Source organism: Pan troglodytes, chromosome 5 (genome assembly GCF_028858775.2).
Source record: "Pan troglodytes isolate AG18354 chromosome 5, NHGRI_mPanTro3-v2.0_pri, whole genome shotgun sequence".
Classification (NCBI taxonomy): Eukaryota; Metazoa; Chordata; class Mammalia; order Primates; family Hominidae; genus Pan; species Pan troglodytes.
The window spans coordinates 99,573,813-99,595,871 of NC_072403.2; the positions used below are offsets into that span (position 1 = coordinate 99,573,813).

The 22,059-nt window shown below is 40.7% G+C and overlaps 2 protein-coding genes across 30 annotated transcripts in view; one reads left to right on the forward strand and one right to left on the reverse strand.

Annotated features, from left to right (window-relative positions):
• The window catches only part of RARS2 (arginyl-tRNA synthetase 2, mitochondrial), a 76,210-nt gene extending 64,925 nt beyond the window's left edge, over nt 1-11,285 (reverse strand). For 4 of the 10 annotated variants that reach the window (XR_010157471.1, XR_010157470.1, XM_054685481.2 and 1 more), the window contains exon 1: nt 11,168-11,277. Coding sequence is in view for 4 of the 10 variants with exons in the window: in XM_054685481.2 (XP_054541456.1) it covers nt 11,168-11,203 (36 nt within the window). In the remaining 6 variants the exon portion in view is untranslated. 10 annotated transcript variants of the gene reach the window in all.
• The window catches only part of ORC3 (origin recognition complex subunit 3), a 75,999-nt gene continuing 64,983 nt past the window's right edge, over nt 11,044-22,059 (forward strand). For 7 of the 20 annotated variants that reach the window (XM_009451622.5, XM_009451621.5, XM_054686825.2 and 4 more), the window contains exons 1-3: nt 11,292-11,438; nt 15,551-15,605; nt 21,935-22,032. In XM_009451622.5, coding sequence (XP_009449897.1) covers nt 11,415-11,438; nt 15,551-15,605; nt 21,935-22,032 — 177 coding nt within the window. In that variant the 5' untranslated portion in view covers nt 11,292-11,414. Of the gene's footprint in view, nt 11,439-15,550; nt 15,606-15,724; nt 15,812-21,934; nt 22,033-22,059 lie in introns of all 20 variants that reach the window. The other 13 variants (XM_063812526.1, XM_063812528.1, XM_063812524.1 and 10 more) reach the window with 8 other exon arrangements.

Sequence of the window (22,059 nt, forward strand, 5' to 3'; positions counted from 1 at the left end):
GTCAGGAGATCAAGACCAGCCTGGCCAACACGGCAAAACCCTGTCTCTACTAAAAACACAAAAAATTAGCCAGGCGTGGTGGCTGGTGCCTGTAGTCCCAGCTACTCAGGAAGCTGAGGCAGGAGAATCACTTGAACCTGGGAGGCAGAGGTTGCAGTGAGCTGAGATCGCACCACTGCACTCCAGCCTGGAGACAGAGCGAGAGACTGTCTCAAAAAAAAAAAAAAGACTAATATTTACTGATACTGAATACATACAATATACCAAACACAATTCTCAGCACTCCATATGTATTAATACCTTGCATCCTGATGACACATCTATACGGTAGCTAAATAATTTTCCAGATTTTACAGACGAGGTGAAGAAAACTTAAAAATCTATCAGAGGAGAAGCTGGATTTAAACCTGAGTCTTCCATGGTCAATGTTCTTAGTCACTACACCAGCAGTTCCAATACTTGGCCGTATATGGGAATGACCACCGGAAATCTTCAGGAAAACCCGCCTGGCTCCCACGTGCAAATATTTTGATTTAATTAGTACAACGTGGGCTCTGGGCAGAAGGATGTAAAACATTCCCCAGGTGATCTAATGTGCAGAGAGACCACTGTACTACACACCTTTCTGCCCCTGGGTAGCCGTTCGGTAGTGGTTATCAAGCCCGGATGAACATCTGAATCACCTGATAATTTTTATAACTTCTAGGCCGATGCCCAACCTCAGGCTAAAGGGCCTGGGCTTAAGCAGTTTTAAATGCTTCTCAGGTGATTCAAGTCTGCAGCTAGTGTTTAAGAACCATGGCTTAGGGAGAGAGCAGTTGCCTCCCATTTTAACAATGCCCAAAGTAGTGAATGTTTTTAATTAGAGGTTTATCTTTCTCTCAAATGGGTGCAGCATAAAAAAAAAAAGAGAGAAAATAAAACAAATTGAGAGCCACCGAGCATAGAGCATTTTTTTTTTTTTTTTTTTTTTTTTGAGACAGAGTCTCGCTCTGTCGCCAGGCTGGAGTGCAGTGATGCAATCTCTGCTCACTGCAAACTCCGCCTCCCGGGCTCAAGCGATTCTCCTGTCTCAGCCTCCCGAGTACCTGGGACCACAGCCTCAGCCTGGGATTACAGGCACCCACTATGCCCAGCTAATTTTTGTATTTTTAGTAGAGACGGGGTTTCGCCATGTTGCTGGATGGTCTTGATCTCTTGACCTCGTGATCCACCCGCCTCTGCCTCCCAAAGTGCTGGGATTACAGGTGCGAGCCACCGCGCCAGGCTTGGAGCATGGTTTTAAGTTCACTTGTATTCTCACAGGTTTAGAATTATTCCGGGAGTAATACGACTTTCTTCAACTGTCTCTGAGATTGGATTTGGAGCTTTCTTGGATCAGAATGTGACCAATGGGTTTGCTTAGCTTCAGGGTTTATTTTCTTTTGCTCCCTTCGGGTAGGGCTGTTTCACCTGGCATTGGGCTTCATCTAGGACTAGCACAAGCGAAAAGAAGGTCTACTGATAACTATCTTCTTTAGGCCTCAAAGTAATAAAAGTTTCACAGAATAAAATATCCTAAAAAGGTTACACAATGAGAACCAAATAATAAAAGACTGACAGTAAACCTGAAAATTTTAACAGAGAAATAAAATCCACAAAATTAGGCACAGTCCTTGAGAAATAAACTAAACAACACATTGAATGAGGAGCAAATCTGAGGTTGAAAGCAAGAAGCACTTCTTGCCAGGTGCAGTTGCTCACGCCTGTAATTCCAGCACTTTGGGAGGTTGAGGTGGGTGGATTACCTGAGGTCAGGAATTTGAGAGTGAAACCCTGTCTCAAAAAAAAAAAAAGGACTTTTTTTTATCTTTTAGATTTTTGTAGAGATGAAGTCTCACTATATCTCAGTATATTGCCCAGGGTGGTCTCGAACTGGACTCAAGCAATCCTCCCACCTCAGCCTCCCAAAGCGCTGAAATTACAGACATTGGCCACTGCACCTGGCCTTTTATTTATTTATTTATTTGCTTACTTATTTTTAAGAGGAAGCACTTAAGGGAATATCAAGTGAAAATTCACAACTGCCAGATCTCGTTTGAGAACCTAAGATCAGAGATTCTAATATGTAATATAAGAATGGCTAATATGTAGTGAGTGCTTACAATGTACCAAGCACAATTCTAAACTTTAGATTTAGGAACCTAGTATCAGAGATTCTAATATAATAGAATCTTTGGCTCCAGAGCATTCACTAGGAAAGCACATCAATCAATTAGCTTGTCAGCAGTCCTCAACCATTTATTTTTCTGATACAATGGCAAATATGATTCCTACCGCTAGTACTCAGATAACTGAGCACAAAGTCAAAAAATATTCTCAGTCTGGCTCTAGATAGGTACTAAATTCAGCTAGGAGCTAAACTTGCCAGGTTCAGGATCAAAATCTGTGAAAATTGCATAAAAACCTAATTTTGCTAATGAAAAAGGGATCCATATCTTTAGCAACCAGACATTCAGGTGGCAAAATTGACATCATCTTATGAAGATTAGCTCTGTATTTTTATCCACATTAACATAATCTATAGGCCATGAGTCTAAAAAGGCAATTACCCCAGTTGTTCCTCACTTCTGATTCTCCAACACTACCAAGTCAGGCACTGTAGGTTTGCCACCAAGACCAGTGCAGAAGCCCTCCCAAATTTGCAGAAATTTTCCTCAGAAACATGTCTGCATTAGTTTCAAGACACAAACAAGAAGCAAACAAAGTAAGAATTAAAACTTTGGGGCTTAGAAGAGAATATCCCAAACAATTTGGAAGGCAAATTATGACTATAATAAATTTAGCATGGTTCTTTTTAAAAATTAAGTTCCGGGGTACATGTGCAGGATGTGCAGGTTACATAGACAAATGTGTGCCATGGTGGTTTGCTGCACCTATCAACCCATCACCTACGTATTAAGCACCACAAGCATTAGCTATTTTTCCTAAAGCTCTCACTCTTCCCACCCCACCCCCAACAAACGCTGGTGTGTGTTCTTCCCCTCCCCATGGCCATGTGTTCTCATTGTTCAGCTCACACTTACAAGTGACAATGTGCAGTGTTTGGTTTTCTGTTCCTGCATTAGTTTGCTGAGAATAATGGTTTCTGGCTCCATTCATGTCCCTGCAAAGGACATGATCTCGTTCCTTTTTACGGTTGCACAGTATTCCATGGTGTATATGTACCAACCACATTTTCTTTATCCAGTCTATCATTGATGGGCATTTGGGTTGATTCCATGTCTTTGCTATTGTGAATAGTGCTGCAGTGAACATCCACGTGCATGTATCTTTGTAGCAGAATGATTTATATTCCTTTGGGTATATACCCTGCAATCGGATTGCTGGGCCAAATGGTATTTCTGGTACTAGATATTTGAGGAACCATGACACCGTCTTCCACAATGGCTGAACTAATTTACATTTCCACCAACAGTGTAAAAGTGTTCCTATTTCTCCACAATCTCACCAGCATCTGTTGTTTCTTGATTTTTTAATGATCACCATTCTGACTGGCATGAGATGGTATCTCGTTGTGGTTTTGATTTACAGTTCTCTAACGATCAGTGATGTTGAGCTTTTTTTCGAATGTTTGTGGCCGCATAAATGTCTTCTTCTGAGAAGTGTCTGTTCATGTCCTTTGCCCACTTTTTAATGGGGTTGTTTTAAGTTCCTTGTAGGTTCTGGATATTAGACCTTTGTCAGATAGATTGCGAAAATTCTATGCTACTCTGTAGGTTGCCTGTTTGCTCTGATGATAGTTTTTTTTTGGTTTGTTTTTTTTTTTTTGCTGTAGTATGGTTATTATACAACTTGTGCTTCTAAGCAGAATGGAATGCTGGTGGGTCTGTGAGAATAGATTGGAAGCAAAGAACAGTACAAACGTAGATAATTCAGTCAGTCCTGCTGTTTACCTTAATGTGGATGAATATCTGCCCAACATACATATTGCACCTCAGGACTAAATGACAACAATTGGACAACTAGTTTAATTGCTTCTTGAGGCCACACCTGAAATTTGATAATAAACTCATCAGCAGAGTCAAGAAAGCCGGTCTTCCTGCTCACCATTAGCAGGGTAGCTCCTCTATCAAGCTATGCAGATGTAAGTTAATAACGAGAGTGTAAAGCTACTTAAAATGTACCAGTTACAAGAAACTAAATGCAATTTGTGATCCTATATGGGAAAAAAATCAACAAGACTGGAATATGGACTGTAAGTTAAAGCATTTTATCAATATTATATGAATCTGTAACTGTACTATGGTCATGTAAAACAAGCCTTGTTCTTAGGAAATAAACAATTACATATTAAGAGGTAAAGGAGCATTATGTATGAAACCTACTCTCAAATGACACAGGAAAAAATTATACAGAACGATGAAGGAAATGTGGCAAAATGTTAATAACTGCTGAATCTAGATAAAGAGGATATGGAGTTGTTGGTACTATTATCACAACTTTTTATAAGTCTGAAATTATTTCAAAATTAAAAGTATACAAAATTAAAATGAACTAGCTGAGCCAGGAATGGTGGCTCTTGCCTGTAATCCCAGCACTTTGCGAGGCCGAAGCATGCAGATCACCTGAGGTCGGGAGTTTGAGACCAGACTGACCAAAATGGAGAAACCCCATCTCTACTAAAAATACAAAATTAGCCGGGTGTGGTGGCATATACCTATAATCCCAGCTACCTGGGAGGCTGAGGCAGGAGAATCGCTTGAACCCGGGAGGTGGAGGTTGCGGTGAGCCGAGATTGTGCCATTGCACTCCAGCCTGGGCAACAAGAACAAAACTGCGTCTCAAAAAAAAAAAACAGAACCAGCTGAATTTAAGTTTAATGAGCAAAATGAAAAGCAAGTAAGAAAGGGAGACAAATCTACATTCCATCATTATTTCGGAGCCAGACACGTACTGGCCATTTTACAAATTTAACTCTACATATAGAATACAAAGAATTCTGGCTTTGAGGCAAATAGCTAGGTTAGTAGTTCAACTCCAGAATTTTATAGCTGAGTGACCTTAGGTAATTCCTTTCATGTTCCTGAATCTCAGTGTCCTTTTCTGTAAAATAAGGATACAATACAAATAGCAATGGCATGACTGAGATGATGAAATGAAAATTTCAAGTACTGTACATTGTATGTGTACCACTAAGCACAATATACCACTGTGCTTAGTGTTGAGCGACAAATCCTCATGGGACTCCAACATTTCTGCGTATGTAAACAAGACACAAATCGCCTTTGTTCTGGACTATCTTTCAAGGATACAGATTTGTAAGATAAAGATGGTTCCTCACTCCAGAGCAAAGGGCAGGCATGCTTACTGCCCATTATAAAAGACTCAAGGTTTCTCTCCTGTAACACAGTACACAGCTTATATAGAGGTATTATCTGACCCTCTTCACATTGCGGTATGGGAAGAAAAAGAACTTGGGAAATTGACACACAAAATATGTTGATACTGTGGCTACTGCTATTGCTATGAATAGTAAACTCCTTTTCCCTCATTCAGGGGTCTGATGTTTTCTGCTACCATCCATGGAACTGTGGTAGAAACTTAAGAGAGTAAAATCACAGACCCTTTGCAACTCCTGACATTAAGCACTCTGTTATCTTTATCTCATTACATTTTATTAATAGCCCTGTAAAGCAAAGCAAAATACGGCACCGTACAAGTGAGGTATCCCATAAATAGCAGTTATTATAATCTTCAACATCATTATTAATCCTTGCAGCAATCCTGTAAACTTGGAATCAAAACCATCATCTTACAGCTGACTTGCCAAGAGTTAGTTACACAAATAGTGAAGCTAGAATTCTAATCCTTCCCACCATTATTAAGTGCTCCATGGTAAGCAGGTCTATACAAATCTACCCTCAAAAGACTGAGGAGGCTGAGAGACTGAAGAAAGCAGCTGACAAACCCAGCTTCTCAGAAAGAAACATTTAATATGGATTTATGAACAGAAGTCATATCTCAGGAAGCTAAGAGACAAGATGATGAATCCTTGTGCAGTTATCTACCCCAAGACCCAGGGCTTCTCTATGGTATATACCATAGAGAAGGGGTAACCATGCTTCAGAAGGGATGTCTAAGACAACCGAAGTCAACCCCTTAGAAAAAATCAAGAATGCTATGTCATAGCCTATCATTTGCTTAAGGGCAAGAATTATAAATCCTGTCCTTAAGTACTATAAACAGTAAATAAAATAAAAATCCTGCCCTTAAGTACTATGAACAGTAGATAAAATAGAAATCTTACAGGTATTCCTGGAACTGGGGATAATCAAAAGTCAACATGGCAGATTAGCATCCAAGATGGAGTTACTTTAGCCACCACACCACGTCATCTCCATAGATTTAAAATTATGAACTCATTCAGTGAAGCTGCATATTTTATATGAGATCACAGCAGAGATACTCAGGTATTCATTCTTCAAATATACATTAAACACTTATGTTTCGGGCACTTTGCTGGTGCTGAGGAAATAAGAGTGAAGAAGACATGTTCTGTCTTCATGAAGCTTATAGAGAAAACAGACACTAAAACAAGTAAAACAAAACAATTACTCTTATTATTGTCATCATAGAAGCAAACAAGGGACTAAGAGAACTAGAGGACACACTTTTCAAATTATAGGTTGCCAGTTAGAAATAAATTCCTTTGCCTGGCACGGTGGCTCACGCCTGTAGTCCCGGCACTTTGGGAGGCTGAGATGGGTGGATCATGAGGTCAGGAGATCGAGACCATCCTGGCTAACACGGTGAAACCCTGTCTCTACTAAAAATACAAAAAAATTTAGCCGGGTGTGGTGGCGGGCACCTGTAGTCCCAGCTACTCGGGAGGCTGAGGTGGGAGAATGGCGTGAACCCAGGAGGCGGAGCTTGCAGTGAGCAGAGATCACGCCATTGCACTCTAGCCCGGGCGACTGAGCAAGACTCCATCTCAAAATAAATAAATAAATAAAAATAAAAATAAATTCTGTTGAGTCCCAACCACCAGTCTTAAAAAATACGTATAAAACAGGACAGAATACAGTATAAATAAGTATTGTTTCATGAAACTTTCATCGTGCATAAAGAGTGATAGTATAAAATGCATTTCTTTTAGACACAAGGAATAATCTACGCAATGGGAATGGAAAGACCCTGCTATGTTAGAAAAACAAATTAACATTGTAGCTAGGTTCCTACAAAAATGATAGAATGGGGCATGAATGGAAGTTGAAGAAGTTAAGGTTCTGGTAGAGACTCGTGCAACAAAGAAAGATAAGTGATATGATTTGATTCACAATTTAGATGTCACCTTTCTTGATACATGGAGAATGAACTGGAGGGAGGGCAAGAATGGAAACAAACATCCCATCAGAAGGCTGTTGTAAGCAGTCAATATAGGTGATAATGGGGGCTTGGTGTGGAATAGAGAAAGGAGAGGGGGAGGCAGCAGCAATAGTGTAGATGGATTCAAGATATAAAGATAAAATCAACAGGACCTGCTGAAGAAAGGCATCCAAATATTGTGATTCTATGTACATATCATGCTTTCCAGATGTCTGTGTCTATGCACATCCTCCTCTTGCAATACCTGACCTCTCCCCAAGCTCTCACTCTATTTACTTGGCACACTCCTACCCATATCCCTTTCAAAACTGAGACCTAACATCACCTTTCTACAAAACTTTGACCCTTAAGAGCTTTCAAGTTCCCTTGGCACTTTGCACATGCTTCTAATACAGTGATTACAGGCTGCAATGCAATTACCGGTTTACATCGCTTTCCAAGCATGTCTGAGGCCATTTCAGGGCAGAAACTATTTTCCGTTCACTTTTAGCCTTGGGACTGATGACAGTGCTTTGAAAACTGTCAACTAATTAATCAAAGTTAGCTAAATGCATTTGCCATTGCACGTTACACATTCCTTCATTCCTAAACTATTATGGCAAAACGATGCTCATTCGCAAAGGTATTAAATACAGGCTGGGTATCCTCGGGACCACAAGTGTTTCAACTTTTGAATTTTTTCAGATTTTGGAATATTGGCTTTATACTTACCTGTTGAGCATCCCTAAACTGAAAATCTGTGGGGTTGGTTATTTATTTATTTATTTTTATTTATTTTTTTTGAGACAGGGTCTTGCTTTACCACCCACGCTGGAGTTCAGCGGCACAATCTTGGCTCACTGCAACCTCCACCTCTCAGGTTCAAGTAATCCTTCCACCTCAGCCTCCCAAGTATCTGGGATTACAGGAGGGTGCCACCATGCCCAACTAATTTTCTAATTAGTTTCCCAGGCTGGTCTTGAACTCTTGGGCTCAAGTGATCTGCCTGTCTCAGTCTCTCCAAGTGCTGGGGTTATAGGCATGAGCCACCATACCCAGCTCCTAATCTGAAAATCTGGAATTCTCCAATGAACATTTCCAATTTCCAATTGAGCTCCAATGAACTCAATGAACATTGAGTCTCATGTCAGCACTCAAAAAGTTTCAAATTTTGGAGCATTTCAGATTTCCAGCTTAGGGATGCTCAAACTGTACTGAACATGTTTTTTCTTTGCTCTTTTTTCCCCATGTCCTAACGTATTGAAAATATTATTATTTATCCTCAAGTTTCAGATCATTCCCCAATGACTCCATATTCAGAGAAATACATATATATCTGCATAATTTACACTGCTGTATAAATCCATTAGATTCTGTTCAATGATTGGACTGTGCTTCTTGCTTTCACAAAGAGCACAGTATATAGGAAAGATCTAATTTTAAAGTTAGAGTTCTGTTCATAAACCAGCTCTACAATGTATTGATGATGTGGCTTTGGGTAAGTTATTTAATCTCTGTGGATCTCAACTGACTCAATTATATAATAAGGTTAATACTTCTATATCACAGGGTTGCCATGAGCTTAAATGTGAATGTGTAGTAACTAGCACAAATATATACTCAATATATTAGTTCTTGTTTCTCCAACTTATCTTTTTCTTTTTTTTGAGACAGGGACTCACTTTGTACCCCAGGCTGAAGTGCAGCAGTGCAATCAAAGCTTGCTAGTTTCAGCCACCTGGGCCCAAACGATCCTCCCACCTCAGCTTCCCAAGCAGCTGGGACCACAGGTGTGTGCCACTACACCTAAGTTTTGTTTTTTATTTTTTTATAGAGATGGGGGTCTCCCTATGTTGCCCAGGCTGGTCTTGAACGTCTCAGTTCAAGGGATCCTCCCACCTCGGCCTCTCAAAGTTCTGGGATTACAAGTGTGAGCCACCATGCCTGGTCCAATTTACATTCTTTACAAAGAACACAGCCTTTGCAAAACTAAACACAATTTGTTTCTCATCATGGCACTATCTTTACTTAAGGGCTAAGAATGGAAAACATCCACCCTTACACACAGCTTAGATACTAAGGTCCAAAACTACTTTCCCTGATATGGTTTACTGTCTACATTAACATGAATTTATTATTTTTTTGTCTTCATTAGCATAACTTTACTGTTCTAGAAGACTTCTGCCCAAATAACTTAATCATTCATTATAAGAACTTCATGAGAAATCTATTAGCTTTTCACGTTTTTTATTTTTATTTTTTGTTTACAGGGTCTCGCTCTGTCACCCACCCTGGAGTGCAGTGGCACAATCATAGCTCACTGTAGCTTCAAACTCGTGGGTCCGTCCAAGTGATCCTCCAGACTCAGCCTTTCAAGCAGCTAGGACTACAGAGGTGCACCATCATGCCTGGCTACTTTTTAAAAAAAATTTTGTTGAGACGGGGTCTACCTATGTTGTCCACGCTGGTCTCGACCTCCTGGGCTCAAGCCATCCTCCCACCTCGGCCTCCCAAAGTGCTGGGATTACAGGCATGAACCACATGCCAGGCCTATTAGTTCTTCCAATAGAAAACCTCAATAGTTTATGCCTTAAGGCTTCTTGCACTCGTTGCTTTTCCTACCAATCTTAAACCGCTGTATCAGATCAGAGTCCAACCCTAATCAAGCCATCTTCCTCCAACACCCTCCTACCCTCTCCCTCTGAAAGACCAGCCTTAAGCCATACCCATCAGTAAAATCTGACCTTGCTTTCCCAGTTTAATACACTACCAAAGCTCTCAGTGGTGTTCTTCCTTATCCCAGTGAGCAATAAATTCAGCTGTCTTAACAAAATGTCATGTTGGTGATATTTGGCGAATTATCACCGGACAAGGGCAGTACATCTATAAACATAAAGACAAGGCAGAGGGATTTCCCCACAAATGTCTAGAAATACTGTAAAAATGAGCCAAGATAAATTATACACCAGGCTAATTACGTCCACTAGTACATCCATTAATCAGAAGGAAATGGGTTAGCCAAGACCACAATAGAAAGTTTCCTTGCAAGGGTGGCCAATGAGTCTTAAAAATTCTTTTTGATTAATTCCACATTTATACTGCAATTTTGCCCAGCGCCGTGGCTCAGGCCTGTAATCCCGGCTCTTAGGGAAGCAGAGGAGGGAGGACAGCTTGAGCCCAGGAGTTTGAGGCCTGCCTGGGCAATACGGCGAGACCCCGTTCTCCACAAAAAGGAAAAACAAAACAAAGCAATTATATTGCAATTTTGTAAGCCCTTCCTCACAACAGAGCTGTTCAAATATGACCCTGAACCAAGAAAAACTGAGTCTCAGATAGCTCTTATATCTTTGGGCGTTACCAAAAATAATTCTAGGGTAGGCTGCCTAAGTGACTGCAAGAGAAATAAGCAGCTTTAAAATGAGGTCCTTCTGAAGAACAGACCGGATCCATCATCAATGTCACTAAAGTGTAAAGAACACTAACTTCTATGGGGTCTAATCATGGTCTAATGACTTGCCGCCACCCAGGTAAAGCATTCATAGCTGTGGGGTGGGAAGGAGAGAAGAAAGCACCAGGTACCTTTCAAAGTTTACTTTTCACCGAGACAAACTGATCCCAGCCGACCCTCCACAGGACTTCTGAAGCTCCACCAGCTCCAGAGAAGGGGGAGGAGGTGGTAGAAACTAACAGGATTCCGTGGGACCCACCCTCCGGCTGACTGAGGACTGGCCCGCAGCGGTGAAAGGCCTTTGGGGTCCCTAGCTCCTCAGGGACTCCTCTGCGCGCTCCGGGACTCCTCTGCGCGCTCCGGGATCCATACCTGGCAAGCAATAGCGCGGCGAAAGCCGCACGCCATGTCCACCTCTACGGAAGTGCGCCGCAGTCCGCCAGTTCCGGCCTCGCCCCACCTCCTTATACGACCCGCCTCCCCGCGCCGGAAACCCGCCCCGGAGGGTGATGCCAGCCAATCAAGGAGCCGTGTGGCTCGCCACTAACCTCTGCCCTGCAGCCGCGAGGGCGCGCGGGAAATCCCGAGTGCATCTGGAATACGCAGAGTCAGTAAGACCATGGCCACGTCCTCGATGTCTAAGGTATGTGGTGGCCGATGCGCACTGTGGCTCTACCGCTGCCTCATTCCCCTTTGAAGAAGGGATGAAGCCGAGGTTACGTAGGCATCCATTCCCTGGCTAGAGGGGAGGGAGGGAGCGGCGTACTGAGCTGAGGCGTCCTTGCTCCAGATCAGTTGAGGCCAGCTTTGCTTGGGGAGCGAGGACGCGGATCTGCCTTGTGGTATGGCTAGGAGGATTTTTAAGTTCTGGTTGGTGGAGGTCGGATGTCCTGATGATGTGGCCCAGTCTCTCATTTTTCCCTCTCACAAACACTGTGCGCCAAGCACTCCGTTAGGTACCAAGATGCAGTGGTAAACAAAACAGATTCAGTTTCTGCAGTCAAGAAAGTCGGTAAACATAGATAAACTGACGATCACAAATTTTAAGTGTTAGCAAGGAAAAGAGTTCTAGGCAGACAACGGAAGAGTGGGAAGAACCTAATATAGGTTGCCGGGGGTTAGCGGAGGCTTTTTGGAGAAAGTGACCCTTTCGCTGAGACCTGAAAAATGAGTAGAAGTTAGGTTAAGGATTAGGGCGAGGAGGGCAGAAAGAACAGCATGTTTCTTCGGCCCAGAAGATAGAAATAAAATGGCATATTAGAGGAATTTGAAAATCATAATCAGAAAGTAGACAAAGAGTGGGAGCGTCATGAAAAATGAGAATGAAAAAGTAATGTGGATGCGGGTGTGTGTGGTGGGGTATCTTATAGACCTCCTCATGTTGGCTACCTAGATGGCAAGAAATTGCAAGACATAGTGTAGTTGGTAAGAAGATAAGCCCTAGAGCTGTATTGTCCAATGTGTTAGTCACTCACCACATGTGGCTATTTAAATTTGAGTTAAAGTAAGATTAAGTAAAAATTCAGTTTCTCCGTTGCACTAACCACATTTCAAGTGCTCAATCATCACATGTGGCTGCAGCTACCATTTTAGATAGTGCAGATATAGGACATTTCTATCATTACAGAAAGTTCTGTTGGACAGCGCTGTTCTGGACCACGAAAAGTAAGACCTTGAGTTCTATTATAAGTGCAGCGGGAAGCCCCTGAAGTTAAGCTGTCTGAGAAAGCTGAAAAATGCAAATGAAGAAGCTACATTCTCCCTATGTTAAAACAATGGATTGATGAAGAAGGCTATATCATGGATCTGATTTTTTATTTTGATTAAAACGGTTTATGAGAAGCAGTGCTTTTAAAGACTACATCTCAAGGAAAAAGGACAAGCCCTGGGGTTTAAGGTTATGCTAGTAGAGATTTAAAGGTAGTATTTTTATTAGAAATGGTACTGGTTTTATTTTGTCCTGGTTATAATGTTCTGTAGGTTTTGAATGGTCTATCCCTTAATCCTGTTGATTGCATAAGCACCTCTTATTTTTATGTATCTTGCAGAAAGTAAGATTTTTCAGGAAAGCATTTTTGGTATTATAACAGATGTCTGTATTGGGATGAGACCTTACATGAATAAGAAGCTTTAAGAACTATTTCATGAATTTATGGAACTGCAAGCTTTTTTTCTTTTTCTTTTCTTTTTTTTCTTGAGACAGAGTCTTGCTCTGTTACCAGGCTGGAGTGCAGTGGCACGATCTCGGCTCACTGCAACCTCAGCCTCCCGGGCAGTTGGGATTACAGGCATGCCCCACCACACCCAGCTAATTTTGTATTTTTAGAAGAGACAGGGTTTCACCATGTTGGCCAGGCAGGTCTCGAACTCCTGACCTCGAGTGATCCACCAGCCAAAGTGCTAGGATTACAGGCGTGAGCCACCACGCCCGGTCCTTAAACATATCAAAACATTTTAGTGTCTCTTTCATTATGAAATTTTCTGGCTGTTGGCCTTCCTCTATCTCAAACACCATCACTTGACCAGCAGTTCCAAATGGTTAACCATGTTACTACCACTGCCCTATATTAAGATCCTTTCTGATCACTCCTCATGTCTTGCTCCTTTGAAGCTCCTTTTTCCTTTACTGAATTGCAGGTGGATTTGGAAAGGAGGTAATGACAGGTTTGTCATGGTATCACATGATTTTTCTAAATATGTATGTGATTTCGCACACTTCTGCTAGTTGCAGATATAAGAATATAAGGCACAGGGCTGTGTGCAGTGGCTCATGCCTGTAATCCCAACACTTTGGGAGGCCGAGGTGGGTGGATCATCTGAGGTCAGGAGTTCGAGACCAACCTGACCAACATGGTGAAACCACATCTGTACTAAAATAAAAAATTAGCCTGGCATGTTGGTGGGCGCCTGTAATCCCAGCCTCTCAGGAGGCTGAGGCAGGAGAATCGCCTGAACCCGGGAGGTAGAGGTTACAGTGAGCCAAGATTGTGCCATTGCACTCTAGCCTGGGCAACAGAGGGAGACTGTGTCTCAACAATAGCAGAAAAAAGAATCTAAGGCACAGTTCTTAAATTGGAACATGTAATCCAAATGGCTACTTTATATTTGCACAGCGGTCTTTAACACTATCCTGAGACAACTTTTCCTAGGTATCGTTCTTTCATTCTGTCTTTTATTTTCCATAGAAATCGAAATCTTTAAGAAGTTATCCATCAGGCCGGGTGCAGTGGCTCATGCCTCTAATCCCAGCACTTTGGGAGGCCGAGGCAGATGGATCACGAGATGGAGTGCGAGACCAGCCTGGCCAACATAGTGAAACCCCGTCTCTACTAAAAATACAATAAATTAGCCAGGCATGGTGGTGGGCACCTGTCATCCCAGCTACTCAGGAGGCTGAGGCAGGAGAATGACTTGAACCCGGGAGGCAAAGGTTGCAGTGAGCCAGGATCGCACCATTGCACTCCAGCCTGGACGACAGAGCGAGACTCTGTCTCAAACAAACAAACAAACAAACCAAAAAAAATTATAAGCTATCCATCATGTATGACTTTAGAATTGGTAGAATAGACTAGGACCACTAACTTGGGGGCGATCTACCACTGGTCAAACAATAATATGAAACTAAACATAGCTGGGAAATTACCAGGACAGTTATTTGGCAAGCATTTAATTCATTCCATATACTGATTGCCTAATATGTATGTTAGCACTATTCCAAACATTGGAGAAACAATTATAAATAAAATACAGTTTGTGCTTGAAGGCACTCACCGTCTACTCAGGGAGACACACCCATAAACAACTACGATATACAATTAAAGTGACTTAAAACAATGCAAAATAAAGATGTTCAAGTACTGAGAGATCTCGGGGAAAGGAGAATTTCTGGCTAGAGAATTGTGAAAGGTTTCCTGAAGGAGATGAGTGTTGAGTCAAACTTTAATGGATAAATGAGTAGGCATTTATCAGATGAAGAGAAGTATGTAGAGTGAAACAGCTGCAATTATCTATTTACTACTAAGGTTATAGATACTTCGAGTTTAAATAAGTTTCAGGTTGGGAGAACATCACTATTTTCAACCTTTTTAATCTTCATTTTTATTTATTTATTTTTTGAGACAGAGCTTCGCTCTTTGTTGCCCAGGCTGGAGTGCAATGGCACGATCTCAGCCCACTGCAGCCTCCATCTCCAGGGTTCAAGTGATTCTTCTGTCTGAGCCTCCCGAGTAGCTGGGATTACAGGCTCACACCAACACGCCTGGCTAATTTTTGCATTTTTAGTAGAGACAGGATTTCACCATGTTGGCCAGGCTGGTCTCAAACTCCTGACCTTGTGATCCACCCGCCTTGGCCTCCCAGAGTGCTGGGATTACAGGCATGAGCCACCGTGCCCAACCCATTTTAATGTATAGTATTAATTCCTTTAAGTTTATGAAAATGGAACCTTTCTGGGCTTAAATTTAATCAGCTTTTATTTTCTTTGTCTACCTCTTAGATCAGGTGTCAAAGAGCAAAATCAAAAATGGGCATCTCATGGGAGGGAGGGGAGAGAGTAGATAGTCCCCCTTGTTGTTTTAGAATTTTCCTTCTATAGGTCAGAGAGAAGTGATGTGATTTCTTAGAACCTGAAAGAAATGTGTTCTCTCCCCTACCATCTTTTTTTAAAAAAGTGCTTACCCATAAAATATTTGGTTAATCAGATTTCTCTGCTCCTTGGCTACTTTGACTTTATGCTTTTTGTCTTTCTTTTTATAGGGTTGCTTTGTTTTTAAGCCAAGCTCCAAAAAGAGAAAGATCTCTCTGCCAATAGGTAAGGTGTCTGAATATTAAATTTTTTATTCCCTACCTTCTTAAACTATTAGGAACTAACCCTAATTGAATTTAGTAATTCTCTTGTCTAACCTTGGCTTACTTGCCATGTTGATGTAGCATTTATGTTCCAAGGCATTGGTCAAAGAGATAAGAGGACACCCCAGGGCTCTAATTGAAAAGAGAATCCAATTACACCTTCCAAAGGTAAGTTGGAAGCAAATTTCCTTCAAAGGATATGCTGCTATTCTTTAAAAGAGATTGTCTTTTTGATTACTTCTCTGCCATTGTTTTTTTATCTACAACTTTAGAAATGAAAGTGAGTTTCTGCTAGAGAAACATTTTGATCCTTGATGAAGTAATCAAAACAATAAAGGCTGACTGGCAACCCAGATTTCTAATGATGGGGGAAATGTTATTTAGAAAATAAAATGATAATTAGTAACATAAGGAAAACCTAAGAAAGAATGATTATAAATTTGTATATATTTTCTAATGAAAATTGTATAAAAATTATTTTTGAGTTAAAATACAATATTCATGGGGAGACTTAAATATGCCTAAAAATTTTGATGTGATATTCCATTTTATGAATAAACTTGGCAAAGTAAATTAAAGCAATCATCTATCTGTATGGAGCATTTTAGAACTTAGGGCTTAGTAACTACATGTGTGTTAGAATATTGCATGTTCTAACTTAGGGATAAATGCTGTGCACATCAATACATGCTGAGAAAAAAGCCCAAGGTCTTGGATCTCTTACAGTAATTCTACCTGCTAGAGCACAAAGTTATGGAATCACCTGGACTATAAGTAAAGGAATTGGAGTGTGATCCTGAGCCTGACCAGCTCTATGGCTTTGGCCCTGCTGTTTAACCTTTCCCTAAGTCTCTTCATCTGTATAATGAGCAACTATACTCACTTATCACTAAGATTTCTCCCTATTCTCATTCTATCTCTCTAAGAGCTAACATGTAGTGCTTTGTAAGACTATCATAAATACCATGTGAATAAATTTGTGTTATTATGGATTGTTACCACCTTGGCCTTATAGTTTGTGTTCCAAGACTCCTATCTCTCACTAGCCTGAGGGAAGGGAAAAAGCTGAGAATGAGTAGCGGAAGACTTTCTACTCTCACAATGGCTACATATTTCCAAGTGGCCCAGATTTCCTCTCTTAGTCTTCACATCCTTTCTACCAGTTTGCACCCTCCATCATCTCTCGGAAGCACCAGGGTCCCACACAGTTCTCAATCACTCTTCATCTCATAAAACAAATTTGTTAAATTATTGAGTTTTAATCACTCATAGACACACATACTCATGTTATTAAGGGAGTGGATTTTTATCACTCACTCAGACATATGCATACTCACACACTCATATACCCATGTGTGTAAGAGAGGAAAGACATTTCTTTTGGTTTTGTTTGTTTATTTATTTTAGAGACAGGGTCTCAGTCTGTCACCCAGGCTTCAGTTCAGTGGCCTGATCATAGCTCACTGCAGCCTTGAAAACTCCTGGGCTTAAATGATCCTCCCACCTCAGCCTCCCAAGTACCTGGGATTACAGGCATGCGCTACGACGCCTGGCTAATTATTTTTTAAAATTTTTTGTAGAGACAGGGTCTCACTTTGTTGCCCAGGTTGGTCCTGAATTCCAGGGCTCAAGTGATCCTCCCACCTCAGACCTCAAAGTGCTGGGATTACAGGTGTGAGCCACTGTGGCCAGCCTAATTTGTTTGTTTGTTTTTGTTTTTTTTTTTTGAGACGGAGTCTAGCTCTCAGCATGATCTCAGCTCACTGAAACCTCCGCCTCCCAGGTTCAAGCGATTCTCCTGCCTCAGTCTCCCGAGTAGCTGGGACTACAGGCATGCGCCACAATGCCTGGCTAATTTTTGTATTTTTTAGTAGAGATCGGGTTTCACTATGTTGGCCAGGCTGATCTCGAACTCCCGGCCTTGTGATCTGCCCACCTTAGCCTTCCAAAGTGCTAGGATTACAGGTGTGAGTCACTGTGCTCGGCTGTTTGTTTTTTTGTTGTTTTTTTTTTAAGGCAAAAACAACACAGGTTGTCTTAAAGTCCCAGTGGTTTCCTGGGATGAAGTAGGGGGAATTAACTGCAAAAAGGCAAGAGGGAACTTTCTCGAGTGATGGAAATGTTCTCTGTTGACAGAGTGGTTATGTAAGTATATACCTGGGTCAAACTGTTAAAATGGTTGTGTTTAATTATTTGTAAATTATACCTCAATAAAATTCAATTAATAAAAAAAGATACTGTCTTCACTTTTTTCATTTATATCCTGATACCTGTTTAGTGATCAAATTAAGAAGACTTGACTTCTTCAATCAAATCCAGTATTACTGTCAAAGTATTTATTGCACTGGTTCTCAATCATAGCTTCACATTAGAATCATTTGGGGAACTTTGAAAAAGTCTTATTTTAATATAATTGTAGATGCACATATAATTACAGGTAATACTCTTCCACCAGTAAGTACCCTACGACCAGTTATCCCCAGTGGCAGTATCTTACATAACTATAGTACAGTGTCACAATTAAGAAACTGATATTAATACAATCTAGTGACCTTATTCAATTCCAACTTGTGGGACTTTGAAAAAATGCAGGGTGAGAGTTCCTTATCCCAAATCTTGGGACCAGAAGTGTTTTGGTTATTGGAATTTTTTCAGATTTTGAAATATATACCTGTATATAATGAGATAATCTTGGGAATGAGACCCAAGTCTAAAAATAAAATTCATTCATGTTTCATATACACCTTAACCACATAGCCTGAAACAAATTTTACATAATATTTTAAATAATATTGTGCATGAAACAAAGTTTTGGCTGTGTTTTGACTGCGACCTGTCACTTGAGGTGAGATATGGAATTTTCCACTTGTGGCATCATGTTGGTACTCAAAAAGTTTCAGATTCTGGAGGATTTCAGATTTTTGGATTAGAGATGCTCAACCTGTGCCAATGCTAAGACCCTAACCCGGATCAATTGAATTAGAATCTCAAGAGTGGGGCCTAAGTGTTAGAATTTTTCAAAAGCTCCCCACGGGGTTATTGAGTATATACATTCCATATTCAGCACTGTGAAAATTAATTCCAGTGGAAAAATTATGATACGGAATTAAGCATACCCATGTACTAGTTTTGAATTGAAAAAATGAACTATGCCACTGTTTGACTAAGGAAATAAATGGATAACTTGAATATATAGAATAGGATTTTTTTTAAGTAATGATACACACACACACACACACATATATATATATAATTTTTTTTTTTTAAATAGAGATGGGATCTTACTATGTTGCCCAGGCTGGTCCTGAACTCCTGAGTTCAAGTGATCCTCCCACCTTGGCCTCCCAAAGTGCTGGGATTACAGGCGTGAGTCACCATGCCTGGCCACACATTTCTTTAATGTTGCAGATTGCTCAACTTACTAGAAATAGGTCAGAGAAAATTAAAGACTTGTTCCCCCATTATCATTAGGGACACATAGCATGCAGTGACATCTAATATCATCACCAATGTAATTATAACTAATACAGTTGTTAATATTTCTTGGGTGTTTACAGTGTGCCAGACTGTTTTGTTTTTCAAGACAAGATCTCACTCTGTCACCCAGGCTGGAGTGCAGTGGCACAATCATAGTCCACTGCAAACTTGAGCTCCTGGGCTCCGGGAATCCTCCTGCCTTAGCCTCAGCTAGGACTACAGGCTCATGTCACCTTGCTTGCTAATTTATTTTTTTTTTTTAAGGTGAGATCTCACTTTGTTGTCCAGGCTGGTCTCAAATCCTGAGCTCAAGCAGTCCACCTGCCTTGGCCTCCCAAAGCGCTGGGATTATAGACCCAGACTGTTTCAATCATTTTATATGTGTTAATTTGATTAATCCCCTCAGCAAACTACAAGGAATGTATTATCGCCATTGAAATATATAAGGATACTTAGACATATAACTTTCTCAATGTTATAATGTTAGTAAATGATAGAGCTAGGATTTGAACCCAACCTGTCTGATTCCAGAGCTCATGATTTAACCATAGCTTAATACTGCCTCTCATTATATAAGGCCAAGTTTCTACTTAGAACTTTTTGTATTGAATTTAAGCTACAACTTATTAGGATTGGTTTATAGTTTTTAGTACTAGTAAACCTGATGTGTATAATTGTATGATTTGAATTTTGCTTTAGAAGTTTGCTAGGCTTTTTTTTTTTTTTTTCATTATGTGGCTCTAAGACCAACGGGTAGTGTTATAATATGAAAATCTTTGAGGAATTGACCCTGATTATAAGGCAGATGGAGCAGGAATGAGGGAAACATACCCAGACTTTAACATTTGCCTTCACTGGCTTCAGTTGTTGAAACAGATTGACTGAAGAAGTAGGAAGATGCTCTGCATTTTGCCCACCATCTGTCCCCTGACTGAAGACACTTGGGCACGTAATTAAGACTGGTAACTCTCCCTCTCCTCAGTATTCTGTGGATGACTGCATATCCAGCAAAACAACTGGATAGGAACTGGAGAGAGAGAGACTGGCAGCAGCACTGGCACTGTAGGAGATGCCCACACTGAAGTATAGCACTGTGAATAGGAGCTGAGGCAGGTAGAAACCTGGCAACAGTGAGAGCTTATATTCTTCAGTGTAGTTTTTAAATTTACCTACCTGATCTGTAACAGACTGAGAGAAGTCATGGTAACAGTTTAAAGTATCCTACTGCTGTGTTTCCCAGTTTCTAAGAGGTTTTTCATGTGTATTTTGATGCGGCATTATTCTGCACATAAAAATTGTGTCTTGATTTGCCACTTTCATGTTATGCTATGATTTTACCTATTAATGTAAAGTGACTATTTTTGTTCTTTTTAAAGGTACCTTGTTGTTATGCTTTGTCTCTTTTTTTTATTATTTATTTATTTATTTATTTATTTATTTATTTTGAGGCAAGGTTTTGCTCTGTCGCCCAGGCTGGAGTGTAGTGGCACAATTTCAGCTCACTGCAACCTCTGCCTCCCAGGTTCAGGTGATTCTCCTGCCTCAGCCTCCTGAGTACCTGGGACTACAGGTGTATGCCACCACGCCCGGCTAATTTTTGTATTTTTAGCAGAGATGGGGTTTCACCATGTTGGCCAGGGTGGTCTCCAAGTCCTGAGCTAATGAACCGCCCACCTTGGCCTCCCAAAGCGCTGGGATTACAGGCATGTGCCACCACGCTGGCCTGCTTTGTCTCTTAATAATAGTGTCCTCTGGCTAGGTGGGGTGATGCATGCCTGTAATACCAGCACTTTGGGAGGCCAAGGTGGGCAGATCACTTGAGGTCAGGTGTTCAAGACCAGCCTGGCCAATGTGGTGAAACCCCGTCTCTGCTAAAAATATAATTAGCCAGATGTGGTCGCGGGCGCCTGTAGTCCCAGCTACTCGGGAGATGTAAAGTGTATTCCTTAATGTGGATCATAGTTTGAAAAGTTTGAAAGCCAGTGCAATAAATGGTATTTTCACAAATAGCTAACCATTTGGAGAAAACATTCAAAAAGGATACAAAAATATACAGACAGAATAAATGAAAGACTGGACTAAACTATGTCAGTGGAAAAATGTAAGAATAGTAGTAGTAAGTCATTCAATAGAGGAGAGTTCAAAGCAAATGTATGAAACAAAGTATACAAGGTTGTAGAATAACAGCAAATAATGAAAACATTATTAAATGTATATAACTCAAAAAAGCCACTTAATAAAAACTGTTAGAAATTCAAAAGCAAATGATAGAAATACAGTAGAAAGATTGACATTTTTAATCTTAAATATGCCATAAATATGGTAAAAATAAAAGATTATAAAAAATGAAATACAGAGGATATTGAATGTTACCTGTCCCCAAATATATGTTTTTGATGAATATAAAAAAAATTAAGGCCAGGCAAGGTGGCTCACACTTGTAATCCCAGTACTTTGGGAGGCCAAGGCGGGCAGATCACTTGAGGTCAGGAGTTTGAGACCAGCCTGGCCAACATGGTAAAACCCCATCTCTACTAAAAATACAAAATTGAGCGGGCGTGGTGGCACGCGCCTGTAGTCACAGCCACTCGGGAGGCTGAGGCAGGAGAGAATCACTTGAACCCGGGAGGCGGAGATCGCACTGAGCCAACATCATGCCACTGCACTCCAGCCTGGGTGACAGAGTGAGACTCCATATCAAAAAAAAAAAAAAAAATTCCACTTCTGTCACTTACTGTGTAACTTTGCACATAAGATCTATAACTTATACTATTATATGAAAAAAGAAACTGACTTATTTCTTTCTGTTTTTAGAGGACTATTTTAACAAAGGGAAAAATGAGCCTGAGGACAGTAAGCTTCGATTCGAAACTTATCAGTTGATATGGCAGCAGATGAAATCTGAAAATGAGGTGAATACTTTTTTTAATAACTTTTCT